Genomic DNA, 22,121 nt, shown 5'->3' on the forward strand with positions numbered 1-22,121 from the left:
TGACAGGTGACAAGAATAGGTTCTCAAGCCTTGATGTAGTGAAAGGTGGTTCAGTGAGATTTGGCAACAATGATGGGGCCAAGATTGAAGGTAGAGGCTCAGTTAAGCTGGATGAAGGAAAGTTAAAATCCAATAATGTTCTATATGTGAGTGGGCTCAAACACAATCTTCTTAGTGTGAGTCAAATCTGTGATGGTGGATATGGAGTTCTTTTCACTAAAGAAGGTTGTGAAATCAAGAAGTCAAAAAGTGGTAAAGCAGTGGCTTTAGAAACCAGAACAACCAGAAACTTATATGTCTTATCAAACACTAGTGAAGACAGGTGCATGGTGAGTGAAGAGGATGAAAGCTTGTTATTGGCATAGTAAGAAGCAAGATTTTATATCTTTATCTACAGCAGAAGCTGAATATATAGCAGCTGCAACCAGCTGTACTCAAGTGATTTGGATGAAGAGACAAATTTCTGATTTTGGCATCAAATGTGATAAAGCTATAGCTATCAAGTGTGATAACATGATTGCTATCAATATCTCCAAGAATCCAGTGCAACATTCTAGGACCAAGCATATTGATATAAGATATCACTTTTTGAAAGAAAATGTGATAACAGGTGAAGTGAGCTTGGAGTTTGTTCCCACAGAAAATCAAGTGGTTGATATCTTCACAAAACCACTATCCAAACACAGTTTTGAGAGATTAAGAGTAAAGCTTGGGGTTGTGGCTCCAAGGGGGAGTAAGTGAGAAAATACATAGAACATCATCTCTCCATAGGATAGGAAGGTGCGGTGGGCACTCCTATGGAAGAGTCTATGTAGGGGGAGCACAAAGCACCCTTTGTACTTGTTGTCAAAGGGGGAGAGAAAAGAGAAAAGGAGGTTGAGTTGCCAACAATCCCAAAGGGGGAGATTATTGTTCCATTGGCCTAAAATGAAGGTGTTGTCATTGTTGGCAACTTAAGTGGGTTTTGATATGGTACAGCAACACACAAAAAGGTTCCGACAGAAAGAATCCAATTCAAATAAAGAAAACTCAAGAATCCCGTTTTTGAGGGTCTCTGTCCAGTTTTGATCAACCTCTTCATCGGATGGTCATCCAGTGTCCGATTGAGCCGATTTTTGGAGGAGAGCTTTACGACTTCTTAATCTTCAAATCCAACGGTGGGATTGTTCATTGGAGATCTCGAAGTTAGTCCGATTTGTACGTTAAAACACTCATTGTTTAAGTCAGATAGGAACTCTGAGTTTGATTCAAACTCTGAGTTAAATTAATCTATAAAAGGAGAGCAAACTCCAGCAGAAGAAAGGACGTTTTGAGGAGATTGGGAATAGCATGGAGGTCGAACCAGAAGACGTTGGTTGGCTTTGGAGATCTGAAGCATGGGAATAAGAAGTCTTTTGTTTTGCTGAACAAGAAAAAAGTGAAAGAGAAGAAAGAAGAAGCAGCAGAAGAAAAGAAAGGAACATGGTTGTATGGCTTTTTTAAAGAGAGAAAACTAAAAAAGATTGGAAAGAGAAAAAAAAAAAAAAAAGAGTTGGAGAAAAAGAGAAACAAGTATTGTTACCATGCATCTTACACAAGTTGAGGTAACCCGTATTCACAAGTGATTGACTATTATTTTCTAGGTTATGTTTAGTGATGAAGAATCTAGCCCATGAATGTAATTTGGGGAACTTGAATTGTTGGTTTACATTGTGACCTAGCAAGTTGGAGCTTGTCTAGGGGGTTGGGGTTGGTGCCCTTGTCTGAATTGCATTTTAGACTATAGCAGTGATTGGTGTTCCTGGACTGTTGTAGCAGTCAAAATATCTAAGAGTGTATTGAGTAATATACGAAACCCTAGGTAGGGTATTATTCCGTGGATGTAAGCAATTTGGCCGAACCACGTAAACTCTGGTGCATTGCGTTTTTTGTTTATTTTTCTTTGTTGCACATATTGGAGTGCCTTGATTGCAAAGTGGTGGTACACTGTCTGGTAGACCCAGCCACATTGTGGTGAATTTTTGAAGACACTGATTCACCCCCCTCTCAGTGTCAATCTGGGAATAACACTCAGCCTCATGTATTAGTCTTATGAAAGAACCCTCTAATCTGAATAGGCTTTTAAGTTAATATACAATTAAGGCAATGACAAATTAAGCTAACCGGAAGTCTGGAAGTACTGCCAAAGAGTCAATAACTACAATAGTTAGACAAAACTAAAGCTGAACAGGCTTTTAAGTTAACTACAATATAGGCTCCATTTTCAGGAGTGAGCTCACTCTGCTAATTGGAGTATCATAAGAAGGGTTGTCCCATGATAGGAGATAAGCCCATGGATGGGATTTATGATGAAAGACATACATAACGGGCACTTAATCAAGTCCCAACAACAGCTTCACTTTCAGAACCAAGCGAGCTATGCTAGTTGGAGTATCACATTAGGGACAATAACATATCAATAGGTTGCTTAATAGCTTCCTAGTTGACAAGAACAGAGGGAAGAGGAGAAGGTCTATTGCTATAGGGACATGACAAGTGACCAGTTACCATTGCTGACATGAAGAGTTGCACGAGCTTTGAGTAAAATTCTCAATGATAGGAATCTACCCTCACTAAAAAATGTGTTCAACCAAGGAGGAAAAAGGGATATATCACTTAACATATGTTATCTAGTTAAGAAGAAGGAAAGATGCAGGACTCTAGTTTCCAACATAGAACCTGATGCAAGAAATTTCTCAACTGTATCAAATTAAGATTCAATAACTGTTTTCTACATTGGCATTGCTTGTCAAAAACAGTAAAAATTTGGAGGTAGAAACAGAAAGGTAGGCCTCTGAAGTGCACAGATTTACCAGGAAGTCATAAGAATGTCTTCTGGTTAACCTGAGGGAGTGAACTCAAAGGTCAACAAACCATAACAATGGTAGTATCAAGAATCAAAATTGTAACTGAGTAAAATGAAAATCTAAAATGCATTTTGTAAACATAGGAAAAGCTGTACATGCAAGACACGTTTCAGAAACAGGGGATGCATAAAGGAACAGAGTTTAATTTATCCACTTGCTGAATCAGGATCCTTACTTCATATTTTGATTGTTTCAGGGGCCTCAGAACAGAAACTGGCTTTTAGTTTGTATCAACTAAACTAACTCCAAAAACCAAATACACTGGGAGATAATATTACATCATATACAAAGACACTACAACCCATGCTTATCGTGCTATACCACAATGATTTGAGACAAGATTCAACTAGGGTACAAAGGACATGTCTCCTACCAGTTCAGTTCTACAACAACGAAATGAGAAAAAAAAAATTAAAATAAAATAAAAAGTAGATGAAGAAAAACAGCTAAGCTCACCTTCAAGCTTCAGAGAACGAAACACCTTCGACCAACACCTTCGACAAGAAAATGTTGCTTCAAAACCCTACTAAAGAAAAAACATCAGAAAAATAGAAGGAAAAAAAAAAAAACAAATAGAAGACTTGAAAAACATTAGATTTAAACCTCACCTTCAAGCTTATGAGAACAAAGCACCGTCAACGAACGCCTTCTCCTTTGGTCCTTCGAAACCCTACCGTGAGGGGAAAAAAAAAGAACTCAGAGAAACTAGAAGAAAAGTTGAATAAGAACATTAAGAACAACAAACTTCAACTCACCTTCAAGAGTTGAAGACTGTTCGAGACTGCTATCAAGATAGAGACTGTTCAAGAGCTCCTTGTCGTTCGAGTGTCGTTCTATCAAACGTGAATCCACTCATTCAACCCATTTTATACATAGGGTTCATTCCATTCATTTCACCAAAACTCAGGACTCAACTCATTCACGTTTTTACCCTAAATTTTGAAATGGCTAGATTCATGAACCGCCTCATGTTTTCCAACCAAAGGGGGTCAAAAAGTCGGTTCATGAATCCAAGGATTCCAAATCCTTGGATTCACACAACCAAACAGGCCCTTAAAGTTTGGTTTTTCATTTTGTTTGTAAGGAGCTTAATCAAACTAGGGGGAAAAAAGAAAAATTCAGGATTGAATTATTGTGATTTTATTTTGGGTTAGTTTCAAATTATATCAACGGATTTGTGATGTTATGGATTCGGTTTGCTATTGATTCTTATTATCGTGAGTATTTTCTATTTTGGTAATCAATTTACTGTTAAGACGACCATGGTGACCATGGAGAAATCAACTTCACAAGCCAAGGAGTGGATGTAATGCCCTGCATCTTTTTCTAGTATTATTTTATTATTGTGGGCGAACGTGTCATTGTGATCGAGGTCAGACATCTTTTGTGGGTCCCACAACAGTGGAATTAGATTGAACCGAAAGCGAGGAAATGATCAGCGTAAATTTCTGGACCCAGAGGTATAAATATTAGCACCTGAAAGTGGGCCCTGCATAAGATATTACAGCGGGCCCACAAGCCCATAACAAAGCCCATTAATCATTTAATTAAATGTATATTATATGTATATTATATATATTATATATATTATATAATCAACCGACTTAGGAAAGGAGAGTCTAACCGACTAAAAGGAGGAGGGAGGGAGAAGGTGACACCTCCCACTTTCCCACCGCCCTTTGTGATTTTAATAAAGGAGTAAAGGAGAAGAAAGAGAAGAGGAAACTGGAATGAAGACTGCGTTGCAGCATGAGAGAGAAGAGGGATAGCATAGCAGAGAGGAGAGGAAAGAGAAGAGGATTAAGGAGGAGAGAGGTGGAGGTTTAATAGAGGGAGAAGAAGCGATTAGAGAAGTGAGGAGAGAGAAGATTGAAGTGGAGAATAAGAAAAGTTGCAGGAAAATAGAGGTAAGTTGAGTGAAGAAAGTGGGGAAGAAGAGAAGCGTACAGGGGAAAGAGAAGAGAGAGAAGAGAAATGGATTTCAGATTTTGGAGAAACGGTTAGAAGGTTAAGGAGAAGAGGAAAGAGGAGGAGTAAGAGGAGAGGAAAGGTGAGAGACGAAATAGAGAAGTGCAGAGGTAGAAGATGAATAGGAGAAAGGAGAGAGAAGGAGTGGAGAGGCAGTGGAGAGAGAAGGAGTGGAGGAAAAGTAGAAAATGAGAAGAAAAGACAAGAGAGGAGAGAGACAAACCGTGGGGAGGAGAGAGAAATGAAGAGGAGAGAGAAAATAATATAAAAAGGGAAAAATTTCCCTGTTGGCTCCTGCATTTCGTAATTGCCGTTGATCGATCGAGATGCAGGGAGAGCGGATTATGATAGAACCAAGGTCAGGTCACGCACGGAACAGGTAAGTAATATTGACCAACCTATGTGTGATAAGTTGGTGTTTTTCTTTCTTTAATAGATATGTAACATGCACATGGCAACATAAAGTTTATGTTATTTATTCGATGATGCAATTTGTGTATTGAACAAAATGCATGGAATTGGATGACAGTTCAATGATTAGATTGAATTGGTTGAAATGGAATGTGGATAGTGTGTTTGAACTGTTAATCATGAATTTGCAAGGATGTTTATGCATGTTAATTGTAATTATCATGTTTTCATATGTAAATGATGGAATGTCATGAACTGTGTTCAGATGAGATTGAATGATATCATGCTCTCATGTTTAAATGATTGAATTGTATGGAGTTGTGTCCAGCTTTACTCATATGATGTTAAATGATGAATGAAATGAAAAATGTATATTGAAATGGGCAGAGCATGGTAATGCAATACTGGAATTGAAGATGAAAAGTGTAAAAGAAAAATGAATAAAATGTAATGGCTTCTGTAAGTCCTGGTACTTATGTACCCAAATGGGAAGGCATGAAGCAAGACTGAAAAGTGAAAAGATTGAGTCTATGCTGATGGCAATCCACGAGGTGTACAAGGCGAGTCTATGCTGATGGCAATCCACGAGGTGTACAAGGCCTTGTGCCTAGAAGCCACTTCGGTGGTGAAGAGACAGAAGCCACTTCGGTGGTGAAGAGACTGAAGCCACTTCGGTGGTGAAGAGACAGAAGCCACTTCGGTGGTGAAGAGACGAGAGCCACTTCGGTGGTGAAGAGACTGAAGCCACTTCGGTGGTGAAGAGACGAAGCCACTTCGGTGGTGAAGAGACTGAAGCCACTTCGGTGGTGAAGAGACGAAGCCACTTCGGTGGTGAAGAGACAGAAGCCACTTCGGTGGTGAAGAGATATGTGCATCCTCTGGATTTGCCTAGGCTCAAGACTATAATGTCAGATAATTGAATGCAAGTAAAAGAAAAGGGAAAAGGAAAAAGGAAAAAGGAAAAAGAAAAGAAAAAGAAAAATGAACAGGAAAAGGAAAAAGAAAGGAAAGTTTGGAATGTATGATGTTATATGATTTTGATGACAGTGATGTGATGATTGATACATGATAAATTGCCTGACTTACTTACATGGTTGTCTTTATTGCTTACTGGGCCGCAAAGCTCATTATTGTAAATGTTGACAGGTACTCAGATTCATGATAAAGGCAAGGTGTTGCCATCTGTCAATGCCTTTAAAGTTGAAGATGTAATCTCATTCATTTCGTTACGTTTGATGTTTGTATAACTGGACAGTGAATGTATATATTTCTTTGAGACTGCATGTATTGATCTAGACACTGTTGAAAGGTCAAATGTAAATATAACCAGACTTTAGACTGTGTACATATATATGTTTATGAGGCAAATTATCAGACAGGTTGTTTGTTTGTGCTAAAGAATGTTTAGTCTGGTTTTAGTAGTTAAAAACAGGTTTCTTTTAAGGAATGAACTGTCACGTGCCCTAGTGGAATGTACATGATGTGGGCCCCACCAAGCCTATGAAAACTGGGGTCGTGACAGTGGACAACAGCCAATTGGCCTTGATTGGGTCCTCCAAGCTTAGGTAATCTACTACAAGATTGACTTGCCTAGAAATACAAACAAACTCATAAAATATAAATAGGATGCTAAATGGCAAATGTCTGAAACAATGGGAGCAATATTGCATCTTGAGTTGCCTTCCTTCTAATGATTGTGATGAACTCTTCGCAATCGGATTCAATAGGAACATTCACTACACCCACCTCTAGTGCCAAGAGCATAGTACTCTCATCCTGTCCGTCTCATATGTCACATCAAAAGGTTGTATTTAGAAGGTAAAAAGTTTTTTATTTTAATTTAATTTCAATATTTTGATGTGACTTATAAACACGTGTCACTCGTCTATAAGGAAATAGATTAGAAATAAATATGATTATAACCATTCTCACAGCGAGTCCGGATCAGCTCCCCCGACGGGGAAAGTGCTCCCCCGACGGTTTCTGACCACACAAAGCAGTGGGGCCCACGGTGAAAACACTTTTTGAAAAAACACAAAAAAAAAAAAAATTTTAATTTTACCCATGGGCCCCACGTTTTGTGTGGTCAGGAACCCGTCGGGGAGCACTCTGTGCTACCCCGACGGAGTGAGGATCCAGATTCTCTCACAGCCAGGGCCTCAGCCATTAACGCTGATCCAGAGTGGGCCCGGGTGGAGTATGCTGAAACTGTTCGGTTTCTCCCATCCCTGATCCATATTCCTAGGCCCATTATTCCATCTTGATTCCCAAATGATGCATCACAATTGATTTATAAAAGCCAATTGGTGGGCTCTCCCATTTACTTGAAACAAACCTGGGCATACGTTACAACAACGGGCCTTGAACTTGTGACTGAGCCTTTTCCTCTCTGGTGTTCTTCTTGGGCTTACTTAACGTTGTAGTTCTCTTCGTACAAATGCCAGATCTGTTGCACCACTTCCTATGGGCTTTTATTCCCTTTTGTAAACAGCGTCTCATTACTAGTAAGCCATAATTGCCAACAAATGGAAAAGCAGAGACTCTGCATCTTTCTCCCCTCCTCTTTAGACCTCTTCCCCCCCCCCCCCGCCACCACATTTAATTTTCTGCAAGACCATTAACCAATCTTCAAGCCTTGGATTAGGAGAAGGGGGGGGGGCATAGCTCAAGGGGCTTGAAAACCATACAACCCTAACAAGTTGCAGCCCATCAAAATATGATCCACCTCAATTTATTCATTGCATCCTAGGCACAATGGGTGAATAGGAACTCTTTTTTGATGAATGGCTGCTCTTGTAGATAAAACCTTGTGCACAAGCTGTCCACATGAAATTCTTGATCTTGAGAAGGAAGTTGTTCATCCAGATGCATTTCCAAAGCACTAGTTTAATTCCACCTTGGAATGTGAGATGATGTCGCATTTTGTTGTATCTCTTGGTTCTTTGCATTCACTAGGGTATGATAGGCTGTCTTAATTGAAGAAACACTATCTTTTTTGTAAGCCTCTGATGCGTCTCAGTTAAACTTCTGGATCCGACTGAGCCTCCTCTCGTTCCGGGATGATGAGTCCAGCAAGAAAGGTTAGATGCGGGCTGGCTCGTATGCCGGGCAACCGCCTCCGATGGCAAAGTCAGACAATGAATAGAATGAGGTTTCGTGCAAAAGCTACACAAGATTATACTCAAGAGTGTATTGGATGCTTACCAGAGAGGTGTGTCTCTTATCTTATATTGATCAACTTACCTTATATGTGTATGGTAAGTCTATCTGACAGGGTCGTCAAATCTCCTGAGATCAGGTCTTCTTGCCATTAGCCCCATGCAATCGTCGATGGGAGTTGACTTTCTTAAGAGAGAAAGGTTACCATATTAGTTGGGTATTCATTGTACCATGGTCTACTCAGTCGGCTACATCTCAATAACATGCAAAGCCTTATCTGGGTATAACCTGATTGTTGATGAGACGAGTGCCAACCGGATGTGGGGGCCCGTTCGGGTCATATCCCGATTAGGTATAAAACTTCCGTATCACAAGCCCCCTATCCTGGTCGTTGTTCGCAACGTTTGGGATAATGAAGGAGTTCTGGTTGTCAATGATTCAAGTAGTAGTCGGGTATAATACCAAAGTCTATACAGGAACGATACGCCTTTCAGATCTGCCAAGTGTTAGAGGGTACTGGCTATCCATGATTGAGGTATCAATTGGGTATGATCCCGAGTGTACATGTAGTCAAGAGTGGAAGATATTTACTCTTGCTTGAGTTGGGGACAATCTCAAATGCCCGATTTCGATCATCTGATCCCGATCATCTCTTTATTCCATTCGGGAGAATATGGATGTCCATCATATATGAGTTTCGCTGCTTGTCTCAACCAATGAGGGAAGGAGGAAACTCTTGCCCCGAGAGTTGTTCCACATTTATTCGGGAAACGAGGAAGTGTTTGATTCGGGTGCATTAAATACCTGCAATGAAGTGACCAGCTGTTTTCGTAACGACTTTCCTCGAGGTCCTCACCTAGTCTGGACATGACACATCAAATGGCTAAGCATAGGCTCATAATGAGTGCTTCGGGGAGACAGACAGTTTTTACTCTTGAACCGTTGATCATCAATGGCTGTAACCGTTCGATCAAGAAACGTAACGCCTCTTCCGGCAGTATAAATAGAGACCTTCATTCTTCATTTTTGACTTACAGTTTCCTTTGCTCTCGACTAAGAAATGCTCCTGATTAAGCTCTCAAAGCCTTCCAAGTCTTCAAGCAATAAGTTCCCTTTTCTTTTCTATGGCCCCGAGGAAGTATAAGGTCAAGAGACCAAAAGTGAGTTTGAGGGGTTTTAGGTTTAAGCCTAAGGTTCACGTCCCCGTTCATCAGGAAAAACGTCGTCGGGCTGAGGGGTATGCTAGTGAAGGTGACAGTGACCAGACCAAGAAGTATAACTTGACCGGGGAGCGTCTAAAAGACCTTCACGAGCAATCCTCAGAGGAGGAAAGATCCGGCTCTGGCCGTAGCTCCACCGAAGATGATGACCCTCGGGTCCTTGAAGAGCTTTATGAGATGTTTCGTAAGGATAAGGAGCAACAAACTGCTCAGGCTTAGGCCGCTCAATCTGCTCAAGATCAAGTAGAAACCATTCCTAGCGTTGAGTCTCGGGAGGGTCCTGAGCATGCTTCAAATTCGAATCCTGCCACTGCCTCCGATTCTGCCACTCCTTCTGCCCAGAGTGCCTTGAGACCCGAGTCCACTGCTACCTCTCAGGAGCCTCTAGCTTCGTCTTCCCAAGCTTTCCTTCGAACAGATGTTCCATCCACGTCCCGAGCATCGAGTAGAAAAGCCCCACCTTTTCCGCCTTTTCAACGTCCCAATGGTTTTCGGTGACCTATTCCCCGGCAAGCCGATCGTAAAACCTTAGATCCTACTGCCTTGGCGTTGGCCCAATCCCAGCCTTTAAGTCCTTGGCATGTTGATTTTGTTCAGAATTCCTCGGGACTGGAATTTACCTTTGTTCCCTCTTTGCTGAGGACTTAGATAGGTTTAAGTCTAGCTTTGGCATACCCGAGGGGTACCAAATTATACTCCCGACTGACAGTCAAAGGGTGAACAGTCCCCCAAGGGGTTTTTATCCCTTGTATTATGATGCCTTCATCGGGGGGCTGCGTCTCCCTTTGCATTATCATTTTGTTGATTTCTTAGATCATTACGGGCTTAGCCCGTCAAACTTGAGCCCGAACAGTTGGCGAATCATGATCGAGTTCGTCGGCTTCTACCATACCTTAGGAGTTTTCCCGACCTTCAGCATATTTCATCATTTTTATTCTTTGCATCCTCACAGCCAGCATGGTTGGTTTTTTATTTCAAAGAGAGTTTCCTCTTCTTTTCAGGGGAACTTCATTCTGAAGGATTCTCTCCCGTCCACCACCAAAAAGTGGAGGGAATTTTACCTTTTCTTTAAACCTCCTGCTCCCGAGCCTTTCCTTACCCAGTTGCAGGAAGTGTCCAAGGAAGACATTGACTATCTAAATGCTCCAGTCGACCTAGATCCCAAGGAAGAAAAATATGTCGGGATCATTAACCAGGTTGATGATGACGAGTTTGCAGTCCATGGTTATTCCATGGAGTATGAGCCAGTTCTTCAGATGTGGGGTTTCTCCCCGGGTAAGTTTTTGTTTCTGTTGCTTTTCCTTTGTACTTGCTGTGCTGACCTGATTATATCTTCTTTGTTTTGCAGTGAGCCATACTATTTCTGAGGAGGACCTGATGGCAATGGCCCTTGGGAAGATGGATAAGGCCCGAAGAAGAAAGCCTGTAACAACCACCAAAGCTTCGTCCTCTGGAGTTCTGAAAACCAAGGCTCCCGCCCAAGGTTTTGTGCCATCCAAGGTTTCTGCACCTAAGGGCCAGGCTTCTGTGGCAGCTGTGACGGTCGAGGCTGAGAAGAGCCCCAGAAAGAAGGCCCCTTCTTTGGGAGGTGAAAAATGAAAGGCGAACGACCTTCCTCGTCCTCCAAAGAAGGTTTGTATTGACGAACCTATGCGTGAAGTAGCGCCTTCTACTTCAGCTGGAGATCCCGGCTTCAACATTGTCTTCTCTGACTCGGGATATGCCGAGCAATGGCTGAATCGGGTCACCGATGATGCAGATCGGGTGTACTTGCAAAGTCTCCCGAATAGGGAATTTTTTGATGAAGGATTTAGGTAACTCTCTCCCGAGTCCCTCTCCCCCCCCCCCCTTTTTTTTTAATATTCTTCGTCTAATGTTTCTTCATCAGGTATGTGGCCGGGGCAGTTCATATCTTTTTTGAGTCCCTTCGCAGGGCTATGTTTCTTCATCAGGTATGTGGCCGGGGCGGTTCATATCTTTTCCGAGTCCCTTCGCAGGGCTTGAGACCAGGCTAACTAGTTAGCGCTGGCCGAACAGCTTCATGGGGAAGTAAACATTTGGGCTGGTCAAGCAGTCACTCGGGCGGACCAGGCGGAAAAGAAATTGAAGGAGGCGGAAGAAAAAATGGCCAAGTTAAAGAAAGGAGAGGGACGACTTTTCCAAAAGCAAAGGTAAATACAAAGGAAAAGTCGGTGATCTTGAGAAGAAACTCGGGAAGGTTGCCGAGGACTTGAGAGCGTCTGAGGCTCTCTTAGCAGACGAGAAAAATGCGAATGCGCAGCTGAGGGACAAGCTAGCAGAGCTGAAGTCCTCGGGGGCACAATTCTTTAGGCGGGAGGTGTTAGAAGAATACTTTGCCTCCGAGGAGTTTAAAAATCTATCGTTGGCCATTGCTACTCCCGCCTTCAATAGAGGATTGCGTATGGCTTTTAAGAAGACATTGGAGCAAACAGAGCTTCCTCGTCCCAAGGAGCTGGAGAAACTTCTGGACCCTCAATTATATGATGAGCTCAATCTTCCCCGACCGAACCTGAACTCGAGTTCTTCCCATTCCCTATTGCTACCGATTACATCGATCCTCTTCCTCAACCCCCTCCCGTGGAGGAAGTGGAAGAAGAAAAAGAAGAAGAGGAAGCAGAGGATGAGGAAGAGGCCGGAGAGTTTGAGGAAAATGCCGAGGATGACGGTCCGGAGAAATCTTTCGTTGAGGAAGGAGTCAGGGGTTCCCCGACTGATACTGCTGCTGATAATCAGGTGTCCAACGAAGGATTGGTTGAACCTGTTGCTGAAGAGAATCCTCCTGCAAGCCCCTCCGTGAAGATTGGCTGAGCACCTTTAAGCCTTTTGTTTCCCGACTAATATGTCTAACTCTTATCTTTTGATGCCGAATCAATGTAAACCTTTTGTGAATGAAAGAATTGTTTTGCCTTCGTAATTTGTTACCTAGTGCCAAGTCCTTTTGCAAATCATTCAGGTCAAATTAAAAATTCAAGGTTTCATGAATAGTCGGGAATGACCCGAGGATGATTATCTCTTAAAAAAGATGCAAGTCAAATATGCAAGTCCTTCGTAAAGGTGCAAATAACTACACGGGAAGGACCTGAATAGATTTTTATCTTTTAGGAAAAAGATGCAAGTCCTTAATAAAGGTGCAAATAACTAAACGGGAAGGACCCGAATTGTTTTTTATCTTTTAGAAAAAAAGATGCAAGTCCTTAATAAAGGTGCAAATAACTAAACGGGAAGGACCCGAATAGTTTTTTATCTTTTAGAAAAAAGATGCAAGTCCTTAATAAAGGTGCAAATAACTAAACGGGAAGGACCTGAATTGTTTTTTATCTTTTAGAAAAAATATGCAAGTCCTTAATAGAGGTGCAAATAGACCGAGTATATCCGAATCTTACTTTATAAAAAGTGCTAGTCCTTTAAAAAAAAGGCGCAAAATGATCCGGGATGGACCCGATTGGATCTTTTCGAAAAAGATACAGTTATTGATAGAACTTTCTTAGATTGGTGGAGTTCCATGACCGATCGGTTTTCCAGTTACCGAGTCTTTCAGTCGGTATGCTCCCAACCTTGTTTCTTTGTCTACAAGGTAAGGTCCTTCCCACGTTGGAGTTAACTTTGCCTGATTCTTTGGATCAGAAGCCCCAGTTCGTCTTAGCACCAAATCTCCCGATCGATATCTTCGACTTTTGACCCTAGAGTTGTAGTGTTGAGCTACTCTTTTTTGGTACAACTGATTTCATTGTTGTGCCTTCGTTTGGGTTTCTTGCAAAAGGTCTAAGTTCTCCCTTAGGCTCTAGTCATTTTGGTTTTCATCAAAGATGTCGTAACGTAATGACCCGGCCAAAACTTCCATGGAAGCTAAGGCTTCTGTTCCATATGCAAGGCAAAATGGGGTTTCTCCAGTTGGGGTTCGCACAGTTGTTCTGTATGACCACAGAACACTCGGGAGTTCCTCTACCCATTGAGCCCGGTTGTCGTCTAGTCTTTTCTTGATCCCGTCCAGAAGTGTTCTGTTAGTGACCTCTTCCTGTCCATTGCTCTGAGGGTAAGCAACTGAAGCGAACCGATGTTCAATGTGATATCTTTTACAAAAAGATTTGAATCCTGCTCCCTCGAATTGTTTTCCATTGTCTATTACCAGGATTTGAGGTATCCCGAACCTGTAAATGACTTTTTCTTCGAATTTTTTTTTTCCATCTGCTTTTCTGTGATGGAAGACAAAGGTTCAGCCTCGACCCACTTCGTAAAGTAATCTATAGCCACCACAAGGTATTCCCGATTTCTCGAAGCCTTCGGTAATTTTCCGACTAGGTCCATCCCCCACATTGCGAATGGTGTCGGGCTGGAGACGGGCATCATGGGAACTGCTGGCACCTTTGGAACATTGGCGTGCTTTTGGCATTGTTCACATTTGCAAACATGCTTGATAGCATCTTTTTGCATGGTTGGCCAGAATATGCCCGAGCGCAACACCTTTTGTGCTAAAGCCTTTCCACCTATGTGCGCGCCTCAAATGCCTTCGTGAATCTCTGCTAGAGTATAGCTTGCTCGGGAAGGACCAACACATCTTAAGAGAGGTTCAGTGAATGATCTTCTGTACAGTTGGTCCCTAATGATGGTGAACTGAGCCGCCTGGTTTCTGATTCTTTTGGCTTCTTTTGGATCAGTCGGGAGGATATTATCCCAAAGATATTGCACCAAAGGTGTTGTCCAATCGGGCTCGCTACTGATCTCAAGAGTTTCTATCTCCTGTATACTCGAGCTACTTAACTCTTCAATATAAACTACCGAGTCTAAATTCTTGTAATTTGCCAAAGATAGCCGGGAGAGTTCATCTGCATTTTCATTCTCCTTCCTGGGTATTTGTCGGTAAGTTACCCGATCAAAGTAGACTTGGAGCTGTTCAACCTTGGCCAAATACTTGGCCATTCTCTCATCCTTCGCACTGTACTCTCCCTTGATTTGACTGACAACAAGTTGGGAATCACTTCTTACTTCTAATTCCTGAACCCTGAGTGCTCAAGCCACTTGCAAACCTACTATGACAGCCTCATATTCAGCTTCATTATTTGAAGCCGGGAAATTAAATCTCAAAGCATAGCTTATGGTGAAGTCCTCAGGACTGTTGAGCGTTAAGCCTGCTCCCGATCCTGAAGAACTGCTCGAGCCATCAACGTGTAGAATCCACAAGTTTGATGTTTCAGTAGTATTTGCTTGACTCTCATTTTGAGGCAGGGTGCTTTCCACAATGAAGTCGGCCAATATCTGAGCTTTTATGGCTGTCCTCAGTTTAAACTCAATCTGGTATTCGCTAAGCTCCACCGCCCATCTGACCATCCTTCCAGCTACATCAGGCCTTTGAAGTATTTTCTTCAATGGGAAGTTGGTCGGGACTATTATTGGGTGTGCTTGGAAATAAAGCCTTAGCTTTCGTGATGCCACAAGAAGCGCTAAAGCCTGCTTATCAATGTTTGGGTACCTTGTTTCAGCATCTATGAGTACATGACTCACATAGTAGATCAAGTTCTGGATTGTTTCCCCTTTTACCAGTATGGCACTGACTGCAGGTAGTGAAATAGCAAGATAAACTGAGGGTGTTTCCCCAGCTACTGGTCGGGCTAAGACAGGTGTCGTCCCGAGTGATATTTTCAGTTGTTCAAATGCCTGCTGGCATTCCTCCGTCCAAATAATTGCTCTCGAATTGGATGTGGTTTTCAACGCCTTGAAGAAAGAATTGCACTTTTCTCCGGCTCGGGAAATGAACCGGTTTAATGCGGCTACCCTTCCTGTTAAACATTGGATCTCCTTCACCGTGACAGGTGGTATCATCTCAATCAGTGCCTGGATCTTCTCTAGGTTGGCTTCAATTCCCCTTTGGGAAACCATGAATCCGAGAAATTTTCCCGATGAAACTCCGAAGGCACACTTTTCAGGGTTTAGGCGCATTTGGTACGCTCTCAGTGCGTCAAATGTTTCTTCTAGATCTGCCAAATGTCTTGCCCGAACCAGACTCTTCACGAGCATGTCATCAACGTAGACTTCCATGTTTTTCCCGATCTGCTGTTGGAAAATTTTGTTGACAGCTCTCTGATAAGTGGCTCCTGCATTTTTTAACCCGAAGGGCATTACTCAGTAGTAGTAACTTTCCTGATCTGTCATGAATGAGGTATGCTTCTCGTCCTCCCGACTCATCAAGATCTGATTGTATCCTGAATGGGCGTCCATAAAGCTAAGGACTTCATGCCCAGCAATTGCATCAATCAAGAGGTCAATCCTCGGGAGGGGGTAACAATCCTTTGGGCATGCTTTATTCAAGTCTGTGTAGTCGGTACACATTCTCCATTTCCCGTTTGCCTTTTTGACCATCACAACATTGGCCAGCTAGGTTGGACATTCAATCGGCTCTATGAAACCCGACTTCTCCAATTTTTCTACCTCGACTCTAATTGCTTCATGTTTTTCTATTGCGAAGTTTCTCCACCTTTGGATGACCGGGGTAGCATCTTTCCTGATCCAAAGTTTATGCTTTGCTACCCTCTTGTCTATCCCGGGCATGTCGCTCGCTGACCATGCAAAAATGTTTGCATTATCGTACAAGAACTGAGTAAGTTCTTTTTTGAAGTCGTCCGGTTGCTCCGACCCGATGAATGTACCTCTCTCGGGTAGAGACTGACTAAGTTGTATTCTTTCCAGCTTTTCTACTGGTTCTGCTCTTTGCATGTTTCCTTCGTCTCGATCGTCTCGAACTTTAATAGTCAGAGTGGTTCTTGAACTCTCGGGCCTTCATTTTTCCTTCAGGTAGTTGGTGTAGCATTGCCGGGAGGTTGACTGGTCCGAGCAACATTCGCCAACCCCTACGTCAGTCGGGAATTTTAGCTTCATGTGTCGAGGGGATACCACTGCCTCAAGTGCATTGAGTGTTGGTCGTCCCAGGATCACATTGTATGCTGACAAGTCTTTTACCACCATGAAGTTAACGAGAACTTGTGTGTCTCAGGGTGACTTCCCAATCTTGAGATCCAAATGGATCGTTCCTTCTGCCACTGCTGAAGATCCTGCAAAACCATATAATGGAGTTGATGAAGGGGTTAGTAAATCATCAGCCAGTTTCAACCTTTTGAAGGCCTCGTATGAGATCAAGTCAACAGATGACCCTGTGTCAACCAGAACTCGGTGAACCTCCCGATTAGCTATTTTGACCTTGATGATTATTGCATCATCATGTGGTGCTACAACCCTGTTCAAATCCTCATCCGTAAAGGTTATTGGTTCTGGGCATGCCGGATTTGCTCTCTTTTTGGGTAAGTGGACAGCTCCCACGAACCAGGCTTTTAGCTTCACCTTGCGGATTGATTCTACAGTCGGGCCTCCCATGATCACGTAGACTGGTGTTTCTTCCCGATCTACTTTCTCCTTTCCCTTGTCAGCCTTTTTAACGACTTCTCTCGGGCTAGGTGATCGGGCTCTCTTTTTTGATTCTAGCGAATCTGTACAGGACTTTCCCGATTCCCTTACATACTGGACCAAGTTTACCTGCTGGATTAATTTCTCGAAATCTGATTTCAGAATTCGGTAGCTATCCGTGTAGTGGCCATAGTCTTTGTGGAAACGACAGTATTTTGTCATGTCTCGATCCTCGGGTAGAGAACGCAACTTACCAAGCCACCTCAAAGCCTTCTTGTCCTGAATATTCATTAAGATCTCAGATGGTTTTGCATTAAGAGGAGTATAATTCACTCGCCCTTGATCACGTTTCCACTTGCTTTTCGATCCCTGATTTCTATCATTCGGGGAACTCTTATCTGCATCCCGATCAGATCTTTTGTCCTGATCGGCCTTTACCTGAGCGTTTATCACTTCGCTGGCTTGCTTCTGACATTTACGTAATAGTGTTCCGTACGTTTTGGGTTTATCTGTTAGTAAGATTTCCAGAAGTCTTTGATGAGTGATGTCGCTCCAAAGTGCATTGTATGCCACTTGATCATAAAGATCTTCGGTCTCAATGGCAACTTCGTCGAATCGTTTCAGGTAATCCCAAATAGACTCGCTTCTTCCTTGCCGTATGACAAAAAGGCTATCGGACATCTTCTTACTCCCGATTGCGCTTCGAAATCGGGCAATGAACTTCCGAGCAAGCTCTCAGAAGTTGTTAATGGCCCTGGTTGCAAGCTGCTGAACCACTTAATGGCAAGTCCTTTGAGTGAAGCCAGGAACGTTCTGCAGAGCAATTCGTCCTCCCAACTAAGCATAGTCATTACTGACTTGAAGTAACTTATATGCTCCTTTGGATTCGTCTTTCCTTTGAACAGGGTGAATGTAGGCATGATGAAATTTCTAGGAAGAGGCATGTTCATAATCTCATCCGAGAAAGGTTCTCGGTCAACCACGTCTAGATCCTCATCACGGTCTCGATCCTCCAGTTTTCGCTCAACCTCCGCTACTCGCCTTCGGAGCCGATTTTGCCTAGCTACATCTTCATCAGATTCAACAGGCTCCTCCCTCCAATGGTGGGTAGTCGCCTCCTCTCATCCGGAATGTGCCCAGGACGCGGATACTCTCAAACGTGAAGGCTGAGGTTGTCTTTCTCCCTGATCCTCAATCTCTTCCCGACGACTCCTTTGGGGCAGGGATCCTGTCTTAGATGGTACCGAAATACGATCCAAGGCACTGATTCTGGTCCCGCTGGGAGTCGTTTGGCGTTTGTCCCAATCTTGTCGGGCTTCCCTTGTTTCCTGGGTTTGCCTTACTCTCGGGATACGCCTTGCTTGTTGGGAGCCTCGTATCGTTTGGAAGGCTTTCAACAACCTTCCCGCCTAGGTATTACGTCTTGGACCTTGCTCGACTCCGATTTGGTGTACCAAGTTACGCAACACTCCTTGCATCTCGAGCATGCCTTTTCTTATTTCATCCACTTCTGCCACATTAGTGTGACCTTGAGGACCCTTGGATGTTCCTTCGCCGTTCGGGTCCTCCAGAACCAGGTTGTCCTGGAGTGGCTCTTGCTCCACTCGGGTTGAAGGGTCAACCCCCTCCTCGAGGATTGTTCGATCATCCCCGGTGTTTTCCTGTCGGGAAGGTCCGTTAACTCGTCTTACCATGACTTCAGTACTTTGTCGTTCCCACAGACGGGGCCAAATTGATGCGTCTCAATTAAACTTCTGGATCTGACTGAGCCTCCTCTCATATCCGGGATGATGAGTCCTGCAAGAAAGGTTAGATGCGGGCCGGCTCGTGTGCCGGGCAGCCACCTCCAATGGCAAAGTCAGACAATGAATAGAATGAGGTCTCGTGCAAAAGCTACACAAGATTATACTCAAGAGTGTATTGGATGCTTACCAGAGAGGTGTGTCTCTTATCTTATATTGATCAACTTACCTTATATGTGTATGGTAAGTCTATCCGACAGGGGTCGTCAAATCTCCTGAGATCACGTCTTCCTGCCATTAGTCGATGGGAGTTAACTTTCTTAAGAGAGAATGGTTACCATATTAGTTGGGTATTCATTGTACCATGGTCAATTCAGTCGGCTACATCCCGATAACATGCGAAGCCTTATCCGGGTATAACCCGATGGTTGATGAGACAAGTGCCAACCGGATGTGGGGGCCCGTTCGGGTCATATCCCGATTAGGTATACAACTTCCGTATCAGCCTCCATCTCAAGAACTCTTCTCTTGGAAGTAACCTAAGCTGTATTTTTTTTTCTTCTTATATTTGCTGTCTTCTGGATTGAAAAAACTTCCTCGAAAACTCTTCCATCTAAACTCTAACTTGAACATCAATGAGTTGTTCCACAAGGTCAAAGTCACAGCCCTAGGGGCCTAGGGTGTTTCACTATAATTCGGGTAGGGTGGGAATCCATTTATCCTCCCAAATGCAGATATGATTTCCCCTCTCCACTTGCCATACAAGATTTTCAAGTAAAATTCTCTTGCCTTCCATAATGCCTCTTTAAGGCCATGAAGGTTGTTGGACAAGGTGTGCATCCAAAAATGAACAATAAGGGAATAAATTTCCTTGGTGAACCTAGACCAAAATGTATTTGGCTCCTTCCACAATCTATGTGCAACTTTAGTCAATAGGCCAAATTTTATTTTCCTGATCCTCTAAAGCCCAAGCCACCATTTCCTTTGGCATAGAAAGCCTATCCATAGAAAGTCTATCCCACCTCACTCAATGCATCTTCCTTTTCCTCCTTCACACCAATATAAGTTTGTTGAGAACCTCCTGATACCATCATGAATGGTTTGTGGGATTTTGAAATGTGAGCCAACATACTAAGGCAAAGGAAAGGCCACAAATTTCAACATTCTCTCTTTCCCACATGGGAGAGAAGTCTATATTTACATCTATCAATTATTGAAGAAACCTTCTCTTTCAAACCCCCAAATGTAGAGGTCTTTGGGATACCAATATCCAAGGGCAAGCCTAAGTACTTGGTGGGCTTGGAGGCATAAGAGATCTTAGGATTCTAGAAAATCATCTCTTAAATTTGGGTTAGGTATTAAAGCTTAATACCAAGTTGGATTTATGTAGATTTATGGAATGGCCACTATTGCTATAGTACAAGTCCGACAAAGCTTTAAGGTTATTGATGGCCTCTACTTTCAATTATGAGAATATCTATGTATCATCTACAAATTACAAGTGGAAGTTTTTTTTTTTGAGGGCCGGGGGAGGGGGGGGAGCTATTTTTTAACATTGATGCCTTTGACTCTCTCACCTCGTTCTTCATGTCTAATCAAGGAGCTTATTGCCTATGTACATAGAGTAAATAAGGTTGGAGAAAGAAGGTCTCCTTGTCGAAATCTTCTAGATGGTGTGATTGGACTATGAATGTTGCCATTGATCAACAACTGATATAAGAGATGAGATGCAATTCATAGCCAAATTAATCCATTGTTGACTAAATCCCAACCTAGTAAAAACAACTCGAATAAAAGACCATTATAATTTGTGCTTTCTTCATGTCCAGTTTGAGTTCAACCAATTTCTTCTTTTCTTTCGCTTCTTGATGTAACAGAAGATCTTATGAGACATGAAGATGCTATTAGAAATTAGTTTGGAAGAGACGAAGGCTGATTGATGAGGGCTAATGATCCACATAGGAAAAGTTGTAGTCTGAGGGCAATAATCTTGAACACCACCTTCATTGTAACTCCACTAGGGATGATGGTCCTAAATTTATCTGGTGCATCTAGAAATGAGATCTTTGGGATCAAACAATATATAATAGTGAGGGATCCATATAACCTAAAAAACACTTCATTAAGAAACTTGATCAGATCAAAGCTAATACAATTCCATAATTTCTGAAAACAAATAGTTGGGGGGGGGGGGGGAGTGGCCATTTGGCCCAGGGTCTTTGAGTGGTCCCATAGAAAATAGGGCTAATTTAATCTTCTCCATAGTTGGATGTTCACATAAGAGGAGTGTTCATCTCTTTCGAAACAGAAGGTGTAGTGATAGTGAGAAGGTAATCAAGGGAGGGTTGGTCAACTAGTTCAAACTTAAAGGCTTCTAAGAAGTGGGATGTAAGGATATCTATTGTCTTCTTAGGATTTGTCATCCATGCACCATTAGGCTTATTAATATTCAAATTTTGTTTAACTGCCTCTTCTGTAAGGTACTAGCACGGAAAAATGTTGTCTTGCTATCCCCTTGATCAACCATTTAATTCTTGATTTTCACAGCCAAAATTTCTCTTCTTTGACAACTCCTCAACCAGCAACTCAGATAGTAAATTCACTCTCTATTGTGAAAAGAACTCCTCATATTGCTTTTGCAATGTTTCTGGTTTATTTGCCAGTCTTTCTATGTTAGTTTAGATCTTACCAAAAATTTGTTTTATTCAAGTGCTTAAATCGAACCTGAGACTCTTTTATTTTGTGATAAATTTGAGAAGCTATTAACCCCTCCTTTGTTTACTCCAATTTCTTTTATTAGCTCCTTATATTCAGGGTGGAAAAACCATACACTTTCAAACCTACAGGATCCAAGCCTGGTGTGTATCCTCCCATCGGGTAAAAAACAATGGGTGCATGCTTTGAGACAAGAGCTACCTTCACCAAAAAGTTGCCTCAGGGAAAGTTGTTCTCCAATTGGTATTGCATAATGCTCGATCCAATCGGATGCTAATTGTGTCTCTCATTTTTTTTTATTTGTCCAAGTGTGGATAGCCCCCCTAAACCCCACATCGAGCAAACCACTGTTTTTCACCATGGCCCTAAAATTGGTGCCATCCATAGATGAACCCAATTTCCCTCCACTCTTCACCTTCCACCATAGGTATTTGTTAAAATCTCCAATGTATAGCCATTCGCTTTGTCTGTTTCTTCCAATATTTTCTAATGTATCCATACAACTTGCCTCTTTGATTTTATTAGATCATCATAAATGAAAGTTGTGAAGAAGAAACGAATAGAGAGTACTATCACCCTTGTATCAATAGTCTGTGATCAACTGAAAT

The 22,121-nt window shown here is 42.4% G+C and overlaps 2 protein-coding genes across 2 annotated transcripts; both read right to left on the reverse strand.

The window, feature by feature from the left end:
• Positions 1 to 13,445: 13,445 nt before the first annotated feature.
• Positions 13,446 to 14,581, reverse strand: LOC149015845 (uncharacterized). Its single transcript, XM_089156609.1, has 2 exons — positions 14,170 to 14,581; positions 13,446 to 13,705 (listed from the first exon to the last, which is right to left on the reverse strand). Exons 1-2 carry the CDS (start codon positions 14,579 to 14,581, stop codon positions 13,446 to 13,448), a joined length of 672 nt encoding a protein of 223 aa, XP_089012735.1.
• A 2,064-nt stretch (positions 14,582 to 16,645) lies between these two features.
• Positions 16,646 to 17,737, reverse strand: LOC149015846 (uncharacterized). Its single transcript, XM_089156611.1, has one exon. The coding sequence runs from the start codon at positions 17,735 to 17,737 to the stop codon at positions 16,646 to 16,648; it is 1,092 nt and encodes a 363-aa protein (XP_089012737.1).
• Positions 17,738 to 22,121: the final 4,384 nt, after the last annotated feature.

Source organism: Hakea prostrata, chromosome 5 (genome assembly GCF_041222555.1).
Source record: "Hakea prostrata isolate BN-2017 chromosome 5, UWA_Hpros_2, whole genome shotgun sequence".
Classification (NCBI taxonomy): Eukaryota; Viridiplantae; Streptophyta; class Magnoliopsida; order Proteales; family Proteaceae; genus Hakea; species Hakea prostrata.